The sequence below is a fragment of the Panthera uncia genome, chromosome E1 (genome assembly GCF_023721935.1).
Source record: "Panthera uncia isolate 11264 chromosome E1, Puncia_PCG_1.0, whole genome shotgun sequence".
NCBI lineage: Eukaryota > Metazoa > Chordata > Mammalia > Carnivora > Felidae > Panthera > Panthera uncia.
Window position 1 is genome coordinate 32,644,137 of NC_064814.1, and position 20,777 is coordinate 32,664,913.

General features: G+C 35.3%; 2 protein-coding genes across 4 annotated transcripts in view; one reads left to right on the forward strand and one right to left on the reverse strand.

The window, feature by feature from the left end:
* Positions 1-20,777, reverse strand: part of PTRH2 (peptidyl-tRNA hydrolase 2) — a 56,430-nt gene that overhangs the window by 25,199 nt on the left and 10,454 nt on the right. The window lies entirely within an intron of this gene.
* Positions 1-20,777, forward strand: part of VMP1 (vacuole membrane protein 1) — a 133,406-nt gene that overhangs the window by 18,587 nt on the left and 94,042 nt on the right. For both annotated transcript variants that reach the window (XM_049637791.1, XM_049637792.1), the window contains exons 2-5: positions 5,317-5,418; positions 7,971-8,106; positions 12,757-12,847; positions 14,109-14,219. In XM_049637791.1, the coding sequence (XP_049493748.1) occupies positions 5,343-5,418; positions 7,971-8,106; positions 12,757-12,847; positions 14,109-14,219 (414 nt within the window). In that variant the 5' untranslated portion in view covers positions 5,317-5,342. The remainder of the gene's footprint in view (positions 1-5,316; positions 5,419-7,970; positions 8,107-12,756; positions 12,848-14,108; positions 14,220-20,777) is intronic.

Genomic DNA, 20,777 nt, shown 5'->3' on the forward strand with positions numbered 1-20,777 from the left:
GAAGAACGGTGTACATTATTGAGAAAGCTGACTTAATATTTTTGTGAGAAAGTAGAATCATTTGAATAAATGGTTTTCTTACAAGGAAGTGTGTTCATTTTATCTTGGAATACAGTGGCCAAGAAAATTAGAGTCAATGGCTTCATCACTCTTATTTTCTTTTCCTTTTCATCTTGTTAAATTCTACACACTAACTCATATTACTCTGGGAGTTGCTATTTTCATGTCATCCTTAAGTGTTTTTTGTTTTGCTTTAGGGAACTCAGAGTAACTTAGTTTCACATTGTTTTTGCATTACAAGTGCAGCTAATGTTTAAAATGAATGGAGTATTATAGTCTTAGCAGTAGATGTACAACCTACAAAGAACCTTTGTGAGCTGATTTTAGCAGCATTTTCTCAGCACTTCTGACAGAAACAGAAGACCCCACATATTTTAATATCAACCTTTGATTTATTTTTTTATTTTAAAAGTTTTATTTATTTTTGAGAGGGTGGGGAGGAGCAGAGAAAGAGGGAGACACAGAATCCAAAGCAGGCTTCAGGCTCTGAGCTGTCAGCACAGAGCCCAACATAGGGCTCAAATCCACGAGTCGTGAGATCATGATCTGAGCTGAAATGGGATGCTTAACTGACTGAACCACCCAGGCACCCCCAACCTTTTATTTTAAATGCTTCAGCATTTTCAGATTGAAAATCTGCTAGTTACAACATTTTAAGGCATTTCTTTTATCTAGAAGATACAAGAAGATACATTTCTTGTATCTTTACAATGAAAATTATTATTTGATGTTTGAGTTATGCTTCTTTCCTATTTCTGTCTTCTCATCCTAGCCATAGACCTTTAGAGTTTAACAGTCTCATTCTTGGGATGCCTGGGTGGCTCAGTTAAGTGTACACTTTTTAAAAAATATTTGTTTTTGAGAGAGAGAGAATGCGTGTGTGCGCGAGTGGGGGAGGAGCAGAGAGGGAGAGAGAGAATCCCAAGCAGGCTCTACACTGTCAGTGCAGAGCCTGACACAGGGCTTGAACTCACAAACTGTGAGATCATGACTCGAGCCGAAATCAAGAGTCAGATGCTTAATTGACTGAGCCACCCAGGCACCCCGAGCCTTCAACTCTTAAGTCACATTTATGGACCAGCTCTTAGAATATCTTATTTCCTTCCATAGATTGAGCTTGTCTCTTTCAAAATTCTTAGAAGAATTTAGTTTTGGGACTTGGGGGTGTCTTACCATAGGTCAGTGTACTCCCTGGTATTATTGAGACCACCTTGTATCTGGATCCTACCTCTAGGTTTGTCACTGACTTATGATTGAGGAAGATGGGGACAAAAATATTTCAAGGGAATTTTAAAAGACAGTAGTGTAAAATATTTTCAAAAATGGTTAAAATGCAAAAATTTTGATACTTTTATAAGCTTAGTTGTTTAGAACACAGGTAGTTTTTTGCATGTTTTGCTTTATAGTTCTTTGGGGAATGGCAAATGGTTTTTAAAAGTTGTTTTTAAAACTATGAACTTATTTTGTTTGTAAGAAGTATACTGATGAAAAGAAAATAACTTAGTTCCTTTGGTTATTTCTTACAAAACAAAATTCCAGACTATTTTGTTTTCTAGAGAATTTTTTGAGTAGGAAATGTCAGTAAGCTGTTTTCTTTTGTAGCGTATTGTGTAAGAACACATTATTTGCTCAAATGAAAATTCCTGTTGCAATATCTTTAAAAACATCTTCAAATAATTGCATAATACCATTATTATAAGTAAGTACTCCAATGAACTCAAATTGTTTTGGATAAACTTTTATCTCTTAAAGATGATTACTACAGGAAAGAGTAAAGCTGGGGAAATGAGTTCAATTATCACATTGTTTGGCTGGAGGGCAAGTTTTAGAATCTTTTCTTCACAGTGCACATGCCCTTTTGTGACTTGTTAATCTTTTTGTCGCAAATTAATTACATGTTATTTATTGTGAAGTAGGTAAATGGCTGTTCATCTATGAAATGAATTGCCTACAGATTTTGGCTGAATATGAACATATGTGGTTTTAAGTATTTATAGTATGGCTTCTAGTTAAATGATTAGAAGATAGAAGATCCAAAACTCCTTTATTATATGGTCCATTTCAAACATCCTCAGTTAATTTTATTAATAAAGCCCAGAAAGCATGATTTGTGGAATAGAGTTACATTTTGTGAACCTATTATGATGCTCTGGTCTTAGAGAATTCCACAGAATAACTTCATTCATTTTTCTGTGTCCTTTTAATTGCTTGGCTATATTTATATTGTCTTTTGAAAACACCTTCATATAAGTATGACTTAAGTTCGCAGAATCAAACTTCCAGCTTTTATGAACTCTTCTGAATGTACTGTCCTCTGAACTTCCGTATTTTGTCCTGTACTTTCTTCCTCCTTATCATTGTAGCTAGTATATATTGAGTTCATATAAAAGGTAAGACAATATATTATTATTTTATACACATTACCTTGTTTAATTCTCACAGTAAACCTTTGATACGTGTCATGTTACCTCTATTTTACAGGTTAAAGAAACTGATGTTTAGAGAGATTTAGAAATTTGTCCAATTCATGGAGTAGATACTTGTGAAGTTTGAGTTTCAATCCAGTTCTGTTAGACTCTAAAACCTGTTTTCTTCCCACTAGGTTGGATACTATATATCTGTTTCATTTTAAGTGAAGTCCTGTGCTCATCTGGCTTCCCTACCAGAAGGAAGGACCCTCGGAGTGCCTGGATGGCTCAGTCAGTTGAGCTTCCCACATGGTTTCAGCTTGGGTCATGATCTCATGCTGGCAGTGTGGAGCCTGCTTGGGATTCTCTCTCCTCCTCTCTCTCTGCCACTCCCCTGCAAAATAACTATATAAAAAATTTTTTTTAAGTTAAAAAAAAAAAGAAAGAAGGACCCTCTGGAGGACAAAGACCTTGTTTTATTCATATTTATGTCTCCAGAGCCTGGTACAGATCCCAGAATTTTTTAAATGAGCACTTAATGAAAGATACTGACATCACTGAATGGTAGCAGTGAAGCATGTAGTTTCGTTTCTTTTTTTTTTTTAAATGTTTATTTATTTTTGAGAGAGAGAGAGAGAGAGAGAGAGAGAGGTAGAGCATGAGCAGGAGAGGGGCAGAGAGAGAGGGAGACACAGAATCCGAAGCAGGCTCCGGGCTCTGAGCTATCAGCACAGAGCCTGACATGGGACTTGAACCCACAGACCGTGAGATCATGACCTGAGCTGAAGTTGGACACTCAACCGACTGAGCCACCCAGGCGCCCCTGTAGTTTCTAAAGTATAGTCAGTTTACTGGTTCTTGTACCTCCTATCCTTTTGATGTGGTTATACACAGGTGTGCATGCCCAAATACACATACACACACTATTTCATCCTTAGTGATCCTGTGACAGTGAGAATTTTTGTTCTCATTTTGTAGATCATAAAATCAAGATTGAGGGTCGCCTGGCTGGCTCAGTTGGTAGAGCATGTGTCTCTTGATCTTGATGTTATGAGTTCAAGGCCCATGTTGGGTGTAGAGATGACTTTGAAATAAAATCTAAAAATAAACACATTAAACAAGAAAATCGATATCTAGAAAAAATGAGACTTGCTTAAGATCATACCACTAGTTAGTGGCAAATCTGTGATGCAAATCCAGATCTTCAAACTTTATTTTTTTATTTTATTTTTATTTTTATTTTTTAATGTTTATTAATTTTTGAGGGAGAGAGGGAGACAGAATCCGAAACAGGCTCCAGGCTCTGAGCTGTCAGCACAGAGCCCGATGCAGTGCTCAAACTCACAAACCACGAGATTATGTCCTGAGCCAAAGTTGGACACTTAACTGACTGAGTTGCCCAGGTGCCCCAAGATTTTCAAACTTTAAATCTTATAATCATCTACTCCAGGCTATCCATCTGTGCTAATTGAATCCTATACTTCATTTCTTAATATGTTTATTTGCTTGTTGAGAAATGATGGCAAGAAAACAAAGATATCCACAAATGGTTGTGTCTAAGACACCTTCTTTTGAAGTGATGAATGTATGCTCTTTGCTCAGTCTGTCTGTCTATCTATCTGTTGAGAGAGAGAGAGCAGGGAAGGGGCAGAGAGAGGAGAGGGAGAATCCCAAGCAGGCTCCGCACTGTCAGCGTAGAGCCCGATGCAGGGCTCAAACTCAAGAACCGTGAGATCAGGACCTGGGCGAAAATCAAGTCAGACACTTAACTGACTCAGCCACCCAGTTGCCCCCAGTCTTTTTATATATACATAATATTTCATTTATTTTCCATTATGAAGCATAAATTTGGGGAGCAGTAATTATAGTTAGAATTTTTGTCAAGGGGGCATCTGGCTGGAGTGGGTAGAGCATGTGACTCTTGATCTCAAGGTTGTGAGTTCGAGCCCCACGTTTGGTATAGAGATTACTTAAAATCTTAAAAGAAAAAAAAGAATTTTAGTTAAGGAATAAAATAGTCCCAGCTCACAAACTATAGGAAGACTGAACCCATGACCATATCAAATTCTAATCAGCTGAATATAGGTCTAGCAAGATTCGTGACACATGCAGAGGGTATTAAGGAGTCTGTATTGCAGACTTGATTGACGTACTGTGCTTCTTAAGTAGAAAGAGTTGCCATACTAATACCTGAAAGAATGATAAGTTATAGGCAATCTGATGTTTTTGTGTAGAATAATCACGTCAGCACAATTTATATGTTGTAATACAGGGATTTAAAGTAAAAATATATATCTACATGTGTAATATGAGACACGATATAAAGAGTACATTTAACATATCTTAAACATTTAGGATTTTTCTTTTATTAGGCTCATATTATTTTTTCAGTAGAATTTTTTTCCTAAATAAAATTGGTCTTTGATCTGTATCAACATTTTTGACATGTTTGATAGTATATTCATTTTTTTCTAGTAATGCTAAAAGAACTAAAAGACTGGTAAATTTGAGTAGGTAGTGTATATGATACTAAATTACGGGTTAGAAAGACTTTAGCTTATCAATATTTGAAGATGCTAGTATTTTATATTTTGCAGTGGACAAATTGCCTCCAAGTTTTAATCTGGAAAAAGTTTACAACTACATGGCTTTTATATTTTTACTACTTCTATTAGAGTTTCTATACAAATTATTCAAATCTTGATTATAAAAGAGAAGATGAAAGTGTAAACACATTATTCAAACAGCATGCAGAATATCACTGCCATGTTGTTTCTCAGTTTTATTCAGTCATAAATGCAAAGCAGAAATATGTAACATGTCATTGGATTTTATTTTGCTTTACTAGCTCCTCAAGAGTTACTGATCTATGAAATGGCAGAGAATGGAAAAAATTGTGACCAGAGACGTGTAGCAATGAACAAGGAACAATATAATGGAAACTTCACAGGTATGGTGATTTGGAGAGAGAAGATCTACAGGTTTAAATGATATCCTTTTCAGTGGAGTAAAATAGAAATATATCTAATATTTACTGTCTTTTGTTAATATATGATAAGTATGTGAGATTCTTATATATTTTATATAACATTAAAGAATTCCCCCCTGCCTCTTATCTGTGTTTTGTTTTTCCACAGTTTCAGTTCCCCATGGCCAACTGCAGTCCAGAAACAGAATGATCTATTGTCAGAACATCAGTAATAGCCTAATGCCACATCACAATGCCTACATCATTCACTTCACTTCATCTTATCACATAAGCATTTTATCATCTCACATAATCTCAAGAAGAAGGACAGTACAATAAGATATTTTAAGAGAGTTACATTCATATAACTTTTATTAAACTATATTTTTATAATTATTTTATTATTGGTTATTGCTGTCAATCTTACTATGTCTAATTTATAAACTTTAGCATAACTATGTAGATATAGGAAAAAACATAGTTATATATAGAATTCAGTACTCTCTGGATTCAGGCATCCACTGGGCATCTTAGAACATGTCCCCCACGGATGAGGGGGGGACTACAGTAATTATCTTTTTTTACCCCTCTTAGTAAATGAAATTTATGGGTCCGGGCCTATATGGTGAATTTTCACAGTGATAGCAGAAGCAGCCTAGCCATAGTTTCATCACCAGTGTTCTGGGTACAAGGTTATTATTTGTTAATCTTATGCTGTGGTCAGTATTTATTTGGCTTTGTTTGGTGCTCAGTGTTATCATGCTATTTTGTAACTTTAGAAGTAGATTGTAAATTTACTTATTACACTAATCCTAAATGTACAATTATCAAAAAGTCAATGTGATTATTGTGAGTTTATTTTATTTTATTTTAAATTTTTTTTATTCATTTTTGAAAGAAGACAGAGAGAGACAGAGCGTGAGCAGGGGAGAGGCAGAGAGAGAGGGAGACACAGAATCTGAAGCAGGCTCCAGGCTCTGAGCTGTCAGCACAGAGCCCGATGTGGGGCTTGAACCCACGGACCGTGAGATCATGACCTGAGCTGAAGTCGGACGCTTAACCGACTGAGCCATTCAGGCGCTCCTATTGTGGGTTTATTTTAAAATTTTCATTTGCAACAAATAAATTTATACTTTAACCAAATTTGGAATTTGTAGTAAATTTAAGTATATTTAACACTTATTCAAATATTTAAAAAAAATAATAAAAGGCCCTGAAAGCCCTGAAACTATGGCTTTTATTTATATAGATGGTTAAAGTAGGAACTTTCCTTCATGTGTTTAAAGGAAATGAAGGCTTTTTCACTTCTGTTAATTATAATGGTTTTCTTCTTGATTTGTAGTTGTTTGACATCTTAAACATACTGCAAATTATATTCCAGCATGGTAATATTCTATTATAGAAATTCTCTTACATTGGAAGAAGTGCAAGCTATCTGAAATAGTAGTTTCTGTGTTTTGATCACTACATTGCCTTGCAGGGCACATTTTGCAGCACTTATCTGACTTTCAGGTTACTCTGATTACTGATAAATTTTATATCATTGCACCCAAAATTTCAGGATGTAGAGATAAGCATGCATATGTCATAGTCTCTTCACATTAGTGTGAAGTAACTTCACAATAGTAGCTTTTGCATGTTGTTTTTTTCTTTCCTTTCTCTCAATAAGCATGTACATTTATATATTCTTCCCCTGCTGCCTAACCCCTTGGAATTTAAAATTAATGTCAGTATGACACACTTACTGCCCTGTCCTGTGGTATTTTTTAACTTTGTATTTCCTAGAGATTGTGCTATAACTGTAGTCTTCGTTATGGCTGCTTAGTATTCCATTGTATCAGTATACATACTTTAACCACTCCTCTGTCTTCCGTTAACATTTAGGTTGTTTATAATTTTTTGCCAAGACAAGTAACACTGCATTGAATAAACTTGTACAAAAGACATATCACTTCATACCTAATCATTCTTAGAAATGGGATTATTGGGTTATAGGGTATATGCATTTGTAATTTTGATAATAACTTTGTACACTTACTAAGTGTCAGAGTCTTCTGAGAGCTTCACATATATTAACTCATTTAATCTTTGTGATGACCCTAAAGAAGTTAAGTACTATGTTCATCTTCATTTCAGAAAAGAAAAAACTGAGAGATAGAAGGGTTAACTAACTTGCCTGCTGTCTCATGACTTGTAGGCAAGATTTGGAACCAAGTAGTTTGCTGTCCCATTTTGAGCTCTAAACCACTTTGCTCTGTGATGCGATACTAAATCACCTTTCATGGAAGGTGGGCTAACTTAGTATCCCAGTAGTGTACAAGAAAAGTAACTTGTGTCCTGACAATAATTGCTAAAATAGTCCTCAGAGCAGAGCAGAATCACCTAACCCAGAGGTATCATAACGTGAATCACATTGCTTATTTTTTGAGGTTTGTATGCAGTCCTTCAAATGTGATATGGGAAAGTAGGTGAATTTTTAAAGTGATTGGGAAAAGTGAACATTCTCTTTTAACTTCTGCACTAATGTTTTTCAGACCCTTCTTCAATGAATGAAAAGAAGAGGAGGGATCGGGAAGAGAGGCAGAATATTGTCCTGTGGAGACAGCCACTCATTACCTTGCAGTATTTTTCTCTGGAAATCCTAGTAATCTTGAAGGAATGGACCTCAAAGTAAAGAGTCTTCCATTACCTTTTAAATAAATTTTATTTACTAATTTTAGAAATCTTTAACAATCTCCTACTCTCTACCTCCTGCTCTTTCCATATGAATTAGTTAAATTTATTTATTTTTATTTTTATTTTTTTAACATTTTTATTTACTTTTGAGAGAGACAGAGACAGAATGTGAGTGGGTTAGGGGCAGAGAGAGAGGGAGACACAGAAGCAGAAGCAGGCTCCAGGCCCTGAGCTGTCAGCACAGAGCCTGACGTGGGGCTCGAACTCATGAGCTGTGAGATCATGACCTGAGCCAAAGTTGGATGCTCAACCGACTGAGCCACCCAGGCGCCCCCAAATTTAGAATGTTTTAGGAATATGTTTATTTTCCTTTCTATAGTTTCAAAAAAAATAGGGAACATACTGCTATTTGCTCACTAGATTATTGCAATTGACTTCTGTCTCATGTTGAATCTTTTACACAAAGGATAACATAGGAAACAAGACTTTTTTCTTCTGGCTTTACCTTTAAGAGAACTTAGGCCTGTGTACACCAGATACACTGAATCTTTAGTAGGACAGAGTTCAGGATACATGGCACTTTTACTGACAGTTTCAGCCAGTGAAAGAGGACTCTGCCCTGGAAATGTGTTATATCTTTAGTACTTATCAGGCCTGTTTCAGATATCATAAAGAACAAGTTGAACTTTTACATGCCTTATCATTTTGAGCTTGGTTTCCAAATTATTATTATTATTATTTTATTTATTTATTTTTTTTTAAGAGAAAGAGAGAGAGCATGGATGCAAGTTGGGGAGAGGGGCAGAGGGAGAGAGAGAGATTCCCAAGTAGTCTCCATGTTCAGTGTGGAGCCCAATGCAGGGCTTGATTCCATGAGCCTGGGATCATGACCTAAGCCAAAATCAAAAGCCAAATGTTCAACTGACTGAGCCACCCAGGTGCCCCATCTTTTTTTGTTTTTTCATTATTATTATTTTTTAATTTGCATCCTAGTGAGTTAGCATATAGTGCAATAATGATTTCAGGAGTAGAATCCAGTGATTCATCCCCTGCATATAACACCCAGTGCTTATCTCAACAAGTATCTTCCTTTTTTTTCTTTTTTTTTAAATACATTTATTCATTTTTGAGAGACAGAGACAGAATGTGAGTGGGAGAGGGGCAGAGTGAGGGAGACACAGAATCTGAAGCAGGCTCCATGCTTTGAGCTCTCAGCACAGAGCCTGATGGGGGGCTTGAACTCACAGACTGGGAGATCATGACCTGAGCTGAAGTCAGACGCTTAACTGACTGAACCACCTAGGCACCCCACCAACAAGTATCTTTCTTAATGCCACTTGCCCATTTGGCCCATCCCTCCACCCATAACCCCTCCAACAACCCTCAGTTTGTTCTCTATATTTAAGAGTCTCTTATGTTTTGTCCCATCCCTGTTTCCATATTATTTTTGCTTCCCTTCCCTTATGTTCATCTGTTTTGTATCTTAAATTCCACATGAGTAAAGTCATATATTTGTCTTCCTCTGACTGATTTTGCTTAGCAAAAATCTGTGACTTATACACTCTAGTTCCATCCACAATGTTGCAAATGGCAAGATTTCATTGCTTTTGATCGCTGAGTAATACTCCATTGTATATATATACCACATCTTCTTTACCCATTCCTCTGTCGTGGACATTTGGGCTCTTTCCATACTTGGGCTGTTGTTGATAGTGCTGCATGGGGTGCATGTGCGCCTTGGAAACAGCATACCTGTGTCTTTTGGATAAATACCTAGTGGTGCAATTGCTGGGTCGTAAGGTAGTTCTATTTTTAATTTTTTGAGGACCCTCCATACAATTTTCCAGAGCTGCTGCACTAGTTTACATTCCCACCAGCAGTGCAAAAGGCTTCCTCTTTCTCTGCATCCTTGCCAACAACTGTCGTTGCCTGAGTTGTTACTTTTAGCTATTCTGACAGGTATGAGGTGATATCTCATTGTGGTTTTGATTTGTATTTCTCTGATAATGATTTGAGCATTTTTTCATGTGTCTGTTAGCCATCTGGATGTCTTCTTTGGAGAAGTTTCTATTCATGTCTTTTGCCCATTTCTTTACTGGATGGTTTGTTTTTTGGGTGTTGAGTTTGGTAAGTTCTTTATAAATTTTGGATACTAACCCTTTATCTGATATGTCTTTTGCAAATACCTTCTCCCATTCTGTTGGTTGCCTTTTAGTTTTGCTGATTGTTTCCTTTGCTCTGCAGAAGCTTTTTATCTTGATGAGGTCCCAGTAGTTAATTTTTGCTTTTGTTTCCCTTGCTTCCGGAGACATGTTGAGTAAGAAGTTGATGTGGCCGAGGTCAAAACAGTTTTTGCCTGCTTTCTCCAGGAGGATTTTGATGGCTTCCTTTCTTACATTTAGGTCTTTGATCCATTTTGAGTTTATGTTTGTGTATGGTGTTAAGAAAGTGGTCCAGGTTCATTCTTCTGCACGTTGCTGTCCAGTTTTCCCAGCACCACTTGCTGAAGAGACTGTCTTTATTCCATTGGATATTCTTTCCTGCTTTGTCAAAGATTAGTTGGCCATACGTTTGTCGGTCCATTTCTGGATTCTCTATTCTGTTGCATTGATCTAAGTGGTTTTATGCCAATACCATACTGTCTTGATGATTACAACTTTGAAGTCTGGAATTGTGATGCTTTCAGTTTCGGTTTTCTTTTTCAGGATTGCTTTGCCTACTATTCGGGGTCTTTTCTGGTTCCATACAAATTTTAGGATTGTTTGTTCTAGCTCTGAGAAGAATGCTGGTATTGTTTTGATAGGGATTGCATTGAATATGTAGATTGCTTTGGGTAGTATCAACATTTTAACAATATTTGTTCTTCCAGTCCATGAGTATGGAATATTTTTCCATTTTTTAGTATGTCTTCTTCAATTTCTCATAAGCTTTCTATCGCTTTCAGTGTATAGCTTTTTCACCTCTTTGGTTAGGTTTATACCTAGGTATTTTATGGTTTTTGGTGCAGTTGTAAATGGGATCAATTCCTCGATTTCTCTTTCTGCTTCTTCATTATTGGTGTTTAGAAATGCAGCTGATTTCTGTGCATTGATTTTATATCCTGCGACTTTGCTGAATTCATGGATCAGTTCTAGCAGGTTTTTGGTGGAATCTTTTGGGTTTTCCATATAGAGTATCCTGTCATCTGCAAAGAATTTTCTCAAGTTTGACTTCCTCCTTGCCGAGTTGGATGCCTATATATTTTTTTAACTTAAGTAAACTGTACACCCAACGTGAAGCTCAAACTCACAGTCCTGACATCACGACATGCTCCACTGACATGCTTCACTGACAGAGCCAGCTGAGTGCCCCCCCAAGTTATTATTTTTAATAGTATCTTACATTTTTATTGTACATACAGTTTATTAAACATTTTGTAATATTTTTCAGTTCATTTGATCCCTAAAGCAACTCTGCGAAAGCAGTAAAACAAGTTTATGATTACAATTGACCCTTGAATGACATGGGGATTAGGGGTGTCAATACCCACACAGTTGAAAATCCGTGTGTAAATTTTGACTCCTAGAAAACTTAACTAGTAATAGCCTACTTTTTAAAAAAAATTTTTTTAATGTTTATTTTTGAGAGAGAGAGAGAGAGAGAGAGAGAGAGAGAGAGGTGGGGGAGGGGCAGAGAGAAATGGAGACAGAGAATCCAAAGCAGGCACTTCACTGTTAGTGCAAAGCCCGACGTAGGGCTCGAACCCATGATCTGTGAGATCATGACCTGAGCCGAAGTTGGATGCTCTGCCGAGCCACCCAGGCACCCCAGTAATAGCCTACTTTTGACCAGAAGCCTTTGTATCTTATATGTATTCTATACAATATTCTTACAATATAGTAAGCTAGGAAGAAGAAAATGTTATTAAGAAAATCATAAGGAAGAGAAAATACACTTACAGTACTGTACTGTCAAAAATCCACATGTAGTCCCTGCACAGTTCAGACCCATATTGTACAAGGGTCAACTGTATTATGATTTTATTTTGTTTTATTTTTATTTTTATTTAGTTGTAAATGTTTATTTATTTATTTTAAAAGAGAGAGAGGAGAAGGGCAGAGAGACAGGGAGAGAGAATCCCAGTCAGGCTTTGCACTGACAGCAAGGAGTCCAGTGCAGGGCTCGATCCCACAAACAGTGAGATTATGACCTGAGGGAAAACCAAGAATCTGATACTTAACCAACTGAGCCAGCCAAGCACCCCTACTGTATTATGATTTTAAAAATAAGACATAGAATCAGATTGGTTAAACATCTTACTCAAAGTGTAATACTTAGGGACTCTGATCCAGGTCCTCTAACTTGAAGGCCAGCGCTCTTTTCATTATATATATATTTCATTATATTAGATCAGTCTTTTGGGTAAGGGAAAGGTTACCATAGGGTTTATGATTAAAAAAAATTGGGTGTTCTATACCTATGTATCTGCTCTTGCCCTCCTTCTGTACCCTAAGAGACCATCATGTTTAAGGACAAGAGTTTAACCCCAAAAAACTGATTCTGTAGCTGTGCTAAACAACCTAAGTGCTTCAACAAGAAATTGTTTTGGGAGTGCTGAATCCTAAAAATGAGTCTGTGAGATATTTCATTTATTTTGTTTTTAAGATTATGGCATCGTCAAAGCATTGTGGTATCTTTTTTATTGCTGCTTGCTGTACTTATAGCTACGTATTGTGTTGAAGGAGCACATCAACAGGTAAGAGGTTCAGCAACTCTTTCTATTCCCTTTTATTTGTTTTTTTTAATGATTGTTTTGAGAGAGAGAGAGAGAGAGAGAGCACCAGCCAGGGAGGAGCAGAGAGAGGGAAAAAGAGAATCCCAAGCAAGCTTCACACTGCCGGCACAGAACCTGGCACAGAGCTCGATGTCACAACTGTGGGATCATGACTTGAGCCCAGATCAAGCGTCAGACGCTTAACCGACTCAGCCATCTAGACACTCCTCTGTTTCTATTCTTGTACCCTCCCTAATCCCAAACAGTTTCAAAATGGGACTGTTGTGGATTTGGTAAAATTTCTGCCCTCCACATTTTTAGATTTGGTTTTGTTTTTTACATTTATATCATAAATGATATCTTAATGTCTTAAAAGATCAAATATTAAAAATATTGTGGCATTTCATGGCTGCTGAGCATTTATATTTGGCATATATCATTTCTTTTTATTTTCAAGGATTCAAATGTAACTTTCCTGATGGTGTTTAGTCAAAACTTTGGTTAAAAATAGCAAAACATTAATGTATTCTAAGAGGAAGTGGTTCTAAAGTAGTATTGTTTTATATTTTAAAACAGTTCACCTCTAATTTCAGAGAAGTTTTTATAGTTTTAAATGCATTTCTTTTAACTATTTTGAAGAAATATATGTATGCCATTAAGAGTTTGTAAGGAACTGGTCTGAAGAATTTAATTGCCAATGTGAGAGTCTAGAATCTAATATGTGGAATGCTTCCAACAAGTCCGTAGCTCAGTGGACTTCAGTTTGCTCTAGTTTGAAAAGCATCTCGGCCTTAAATATACAAAAATAATTATATTCCATTTTTTTACTTTGATTAAGAAGAATATATTCCATTCACAAATATGTGAACAACTGTCCCACTCTTACCACTGTTTATTATGATGCTTTCTTAAAGTTTTTGTAACTTTTAAATACCTTTAAGACTTTTATTCTCATAGTTAAATCATATTAGTAATTTGCATTTTTCCTATAAATGTCATTCACAATAGTAGGACTTTAAAGGTCTAAAAACAAGATCTGTATTCTAATTAGATGAATTTTTTGTCTCTCTGCTGTCACATATACAAGGAATTAGGCCTCTTCAAGGAATTTTTACTCTTAATGCTTTCTTCCTATTAGAAACTTATTTTAGTTGGTTGGTTTTAGTTTGATTGTAGGTGATAAATAATGTATTTTTGCTTAACAAGGTTTTTTTCCTCCCACTGCATCCATTTTGTTTTTCAGTATGTGCAACGTATAGAGAAACAATTTCTCTTGTATGCCTACTGGATAGGCTTAGGAATTTTGTCTTCTGTTGGGCTTGGAACAGGGCTGCACACCTTCCTCCTTTATCTGGTAAGAATAACTTTTAATAAGCAAGATTGAAAGAGATGTTTTAATTGGTGCTTCAGGAATTAAAATTCTAAGATTTTTAGTTATCCATCTTTGCATTTTAGAAGCACTCTAATCCTCAAATCAGTGTTTTTAAGTTTGATTTAGAATTGTTTTGTTTTTCCTTTTGGGCTGAGGATTTAAAAAGAGAAGAGGGAAAAACCCTTGGGCAAATGAGATTGTTCACTTAAATTAATTCAGCCAGGAAATGTTCCTTCCAGGTTTTGGAATAATGGTTCTTTTGCTTATGCAATGGTCATTTTAATAGCTGAAGTTCTTTAAATGTACAAGATTTCATGTAAGGCTTAGAATTAATTTGAACAGTTTGCTTTCTCTGTTAATCAGCAAATGAGAAATGGTGTCTTCCCTCATGTTCTCAAGTACCACATGCATACACCTGGATAGTCATTTTTGGTATTCTTACTGAATGTAGTTAATGAAATATATATAACACATGTCGAACTTAAAGCTTTCTTAAATCCTTTTAAATCAAAGTATAAAATGTACCCCTCCTAAAAAATACTATTTTACTTAGTTGAAAATGGGGAGATAAAAGATAGGTTTTCCTTTAAACATTAACAAATGTACTGAAGTAATAGCAGAGCTAGGACCAGGGGGTGATGAGCAAGACATCTAAGGAACAGAATTTAAATGGCACTCTCACGGTCATGTAAGTATGGACTTGAGGAGTGAGTGCTCATCAGATTTTGTGCCCTGGATTCCTCTCTTGTTTCACTCTATTCCTTTTGCTGAGGAATTGAAAACAATTCCATATGAAAAAAGCCTGATCTTGATTGGGGAAAGACAGGTGAAAAGTTGTCACAGCAGTACTGATTCCTGAATAAAGTTCAACACAGCAAACGTTTCCAATCTTTATGTTTCAATGAATTCATTTCAGAAGCAGATATGGTAAGTATTAAGGAATGATTGTTCAGAAGGCTGCTAAATTAATGGTCTGAAGAATAATTTGAGAATCTATAATTCATAACTTCTCCAAGTTTATGGGAGTTTAAAATCTGGAATTTTAGAATTCTGTTCATGGTTGCTTGCTGATTTAATCCCAAATAGGGACATAATCCCAGAGAACTAATCCATATCAGTGTTTCTTTAGTAACTAAATTCTTAGACATATAATACTATATTTGAGGTTGAGGGAGAGGAGAAAAGAAGGAATTAGAGGTTATAGGTTCCTTCTAAATGGTTATAGGTTACCAGTCTGTTCTTTTCTAAATCTTTCTTCTGAGATTCTTTGGGAAAACCAGATTAAGGAACTAATTTGTAGCACTGGATTAATTTAGAAGTATCTAAAAAGCAACCCAGGTAGTGATTCTAATGAAATGTAGAAATTGCACAATAAGTTAGGGTAAAGAAATTTGAAACAAGGAAGTTATATGTTTCCTGTTTCTTTTCATATCCATAAGAAACCTTTATAAGGTGACATTTATAAAATGTCGTGATGTGAAAACATTATTATTTTAGTTCCATTGATATCCAGTAAAGGTTTTAGAAACATACAAATAATCAATAATTATTATAAAATTCATTTGAGTGAAAAATCAAGTCTTTGCTTCCATAAATTAACTAGTTACTTCTGCTGGGGGATCAGAGTGCAGATTTAATGGAATGTGGTTAGACTTTTCACAAGTGTAGAAGAAACTCTTCAATAGCTATTTGAGGGAAGGTATTATACTCTCTCATTAAAGTAAATACTATATATATTAGTTCAGCAAGTATGAAGATTTAAATAGGGAACAGCTGAAACTGTTGCATTATAGGTAAGAGCTGTATAAAAGTTTTGTGGCATTATCACTGATGATAATAAACTGGAGTGCAGAGTGGATCAGGCCACTTTTTTCAGCACTAAATAAATTTGATTTTTGTTTGTGAGTAGCATTTAGAATTACTTTAAATGCACTAAAATTAAATACAAGTAAAATAACCAGATCTGCATTTTAAACATATGATATTAGCTGTAGTGTGGGAGATAGATTGAAAATGGGAGAGAAAGAAGATGGGCAGTTATGATAATCCTTCTGAAAGACACAGGCTTCCATGGAGGTAGCAGGCAGTATGGAGAGGAGGGGATGTTTACAAAAAAGAATTTGCAGAGAGAAGTCAAGTGGAATGAAAACAAAAGATGGCATAAATTTTAAATATTTCAGAAGAGTGGTTGGAGTGGCAACAGCATTGGGATTGAACGGGACAAATCTTAGAGAAATTTTACTAGTATAATCACAAAGATGTTATGGTTTAATTATGGGGAAAGGAGCCAAAGATAATTGTTGGTTTTTTACTTGAGTTGATACCATTAACTGAATAGAAAACAGTTTTATATTCAGTTGTTTATTGAGTACATATTATAAGTATCTGAAAAGAGAAATTTAAAAGGATGTTATAATTATCTTGCAAGGTACATGAGATTTTCACCTGATCCAGGTGGGTTGCTGGTGCAAGTGGTTGGACAGAAAGAAGGGAAATTTGTAATGGACTAAGAATTCTTTCTTTCTTTCCCTTCTTTTCTTCTTCCTCTTCCTTTTTCTTTTCCTTTTCCTTTCTTTCCCTTCTTTCTGGCTTTATTTTTGGACCAGTTTTAGGGTTGCAGAAAAATTGAGGAAAAAAAAAAGTTTCCACGTACCATTTTATATACACACACAGGTTCTCCTGTTTTTTGTTGTTGTTGTTTTCTATTGAGGTATAATTGATATAAAATATTATATTAGTTTCAGATGTATAACATAATGATAGTTTCCCTATTATTAACATCTTACTTTGGGGTGGTACCCTTGTTACAATTGAGGAGCCAGTATCAATACATTATAAACTAAAACCTATTATTAGTATTAGAGTTCACTTTGTTTTACAGTTCTGTGGGTTTTGACAAATACATAATGTTTTGTACCCCCCCCATAGTATCATATGGAATAGTTTTACTGCCCTAAAAATTGGCTCTGTTCTACCTATTTATCCTGCCTTCCACCTCCCCTCTACCAGTGACACCTTAGTAAACACTGATCCTTTTATTGTCTCTATAAGTTTTGGCTTTCCAAAATGTCGTGTAGTTGGGTTTATATATGTCTTTTTTCACCTGGTAGTCAATAAGCAATAGGGTAGCAGATGTAGAAGAAAAAAATTCATCAATAAGACTGTCCACTTGTAAACTTTGGCATTCTAGAACAGAGAAAAATAGCCAGGAAACCAGAAGCAAAGCAGAATCAAATAAAGGTTTAAAATTTGATCTGTGGAGTGTCTGGATGGCTCAGTAGGTTGAGCATCCAACTTCGGCTCAGGTCATGATCTCACAGTTCATGAGTTTGAGCCCTGCGTTCGACTCTGTGCTGACAGCTCAGAGCCTGGAGCCTGCTTCAGATTCTGTGTCTCCCTGTCTCTCTGCCCCTCCCCTGCTCGCGCTCTGTTTCGAAAATAAATAAACAGTGAATAATAATAAAATAAAAAATAAAAATTTGATCTGTGATATTTAAGAAGCTATTCTAAATAATTTGTTATATATATATAACATATACATATATGTTATATATATATAACATATATATAACATATAATTTGTTCTATATATATATATATATATATATATATATATGTTAATTTTGAGAGACAGAGTGAGTGGGGGAGGGCAGAGGGGGAAGGTAGAGAGAGAATCCCAAGCCTGTTTAAAGTTTATTTTTATTTATTTTGAGAGAGAGAATGAGAGAGCGGGGAAGGGGCAGAGAGAGAGAGGGAGGAGACCGAATCCCAGGCAGTTGTCAGTGTGGAGCCCTATGGGCGCCCAAACCCATGAACCACAGGATCATGACCTGAACTGAAATCAAGTGTTGGATACTCAACTGACTAAGCCACCTGGGTGTCCCTATTTTAAAAACTTAACATTTTCTTGGTGACAGATGGTCAACAGAGTTTATCCTTATAGATGGCCACTCCTTTTGCTTTGTATCTGTGAAATGTAATTGTGTTTGGAAAGTCCTAATTATACCTCCCTTCATTTATGAGCCTTTATTCTCACTTAGGGATGTGATATTAACATTCTAATGTCATATATTTTTGTACCAATGAAACTGGCACATTTTCCATATACAACATGTAACTCCTCAGGCAAGAAAACAAGTGACCATGTTAGGAGAGTAATGCAGTCAGAAATTTAACTATCCTTTTAATAATAATTTGTAGTAAAATAGATGAAGAAGAAACCAAATTTAACAAAAGGAAAAGATTTAATTCATTCTTCATTACAGTACTCTTTACTGGAAGTCATGGCTTAAAAATGAACTAGAAAAATTTTTCCTAAATAGACAAAATTTCCCAATTAGATTCTTCTCAATATGGAAATTACCTCTTTTGGAAGTTTCACTTAGTTCATTATAATTCATTGTACAACTAAATGATCATCTCAAAGGGTTACTATATTTCCTAGAATATTAGATACCTGTCTGTCTGCCCTTAAAATTGAAAAATTGTTTTGGGGTGTCTGGCTTGCTCAGTTGGTAGAGCATGCGACTCTTGATCTCAGAATCATGAATTTGAGCCCCACGTTGAGCATGGAGCCTACTTAAAGTTTAAAAAAATAATAAAATGGAGAAGCAGTCTTGATTTTTAAGTTTGTCAGTAAACTATTTATATTTTAGATATATTTGAAAAGTTATAACTTAATTCAGATGCCCTGAAAGTCCTCATTACTTCCAACATCAGAAGTAAAAATAGTTGTTTGATCCACATTAAATTTAATGAAAATCAATAGGGAAAAATGACTAGTTTGGGCTACCATCAAATTTTGTAAAATGATTTGAAAACAGTGGAAATCTAGTAGTTTTCAGAGAACATATATCTAGCCACAAAGGAGAAGTTAGATGCTATTTATGTAGGAATAATGATTACTAACCAGAGAGTAAGGGAAAGGAAAGTGAATGGATTTTTTTCTCAAGGGTCAAGGGAGGTTAGTTGTGCCTCTAGTTAGTTGGTTTGTTCCATTAATTGTAATAGTCAACAAGTGGGCTTCAAGAGGTCTGTCTGTTAATTTCCTGAAACACTATACATGTTGTTATGTGTCTACAAAATATGCATCTTTCTGGCAAAAAGGACTTATAAGATTCTCCAAAGACTAATGCATAGCAACTTAAGAACCACTCTTCTAGAACTTTTTCCTACGTCTGTCTATTCTTTAGCTGCCACTAGGTGGCATTGCTAATACAACCAATGTAACTGCTATATTTGCAAGTTGTGTTCTAGATAAATATGAAACCTTTAAATAGCTCTACTTAGATTATAGAGGCATATTCTATTATTTATCTGTATTTATAACTATAATGCATGTGAATGAAAATAAGTTTCTTAGTAGTTTTCCATATTCATTAATTAGTTTAACAGTTATTAGCCTTTCCTTCCATCGTGATATAAATATTTGCAGGCAGCACATACTCCTGTGGTGTGCCCAGTTTCAGATATAATGCCATAATTCCATTATTTTCTTTATTATTCAAGAATATGCAAGTAATTGAAGGTGATTTTGTTATGGGACTGAAATCTTTCATTCCTATCATGAGAGATAATAGGGCATATGCAGAGTCAAACAGCTCGGTTTGAATGCTGAGTCAAATATTACTATGATATTTGGTAAGTTTCTTAACTTTTAAACCTTATTTTATTCAGCTGAAAATGGGAATGATGCCTGTTGCATAAGGCTGTTTTGAGGATTGAAATAACACGTTATTGAAATGATGAAGTAACACATGTACATGAAATAACACATGTACACTTTTCAGCTCACTGGCTAGTATATATAAGGTTCTCAAATGATAGCTACTGCTATTATCATTATTCTTACTATGATTTTATTTAAAAGGCAGTCATTTCATTTTACACACTTTAGCTGTTACTCTTAAGAAATTATAAGCAACATTTCCCACAATTGAGTTTTTAAATTCTTCCAAGAATTTAATAAAATGTCTCACAGGTGCTGTACATTTTTTTAAGTCTTAAAATTTTCTTTGCATAGGACTCTCACACCCTTTGTTTATTATTTATTTTTATTTTTTATTTATTTTTGTATTTTTTATTTATTCATTTAAATTCAAATTACTTAACATACAGTGTAGTATTGGTTTCAGGAGTAGAACCCAGTGATTCATCACTTACATATAACACCCAATGCTCATCCCAACAAGTGCTCTCCTTGATGCCCATTACCCATTTAGCTCATTCCCCCACCCAAAACCCCTCCAGCAGCCCTCAGTTTGTTCTCTGTATTTAAGAGTCTCTTATGGTTTTCCTCCCTCTCTGCTTTTATTTTATTTTTCCTTCCCTTTTATGTTCATCTGTTTTGTATTTATCAAATTCCACATAAGAGTGAAATCATATGATATTTGTCTTTCTTTGACTAACTTACTTCATTTAGCATAATACACTAGTTCCATCCACATTGCTGCAAATGCTCCCACAATTGATTTTAATACAGCAGTATGTCATAGCATAGTTGAAAACCACTGATAATTGTTTCATTTCCAGTGATGATAG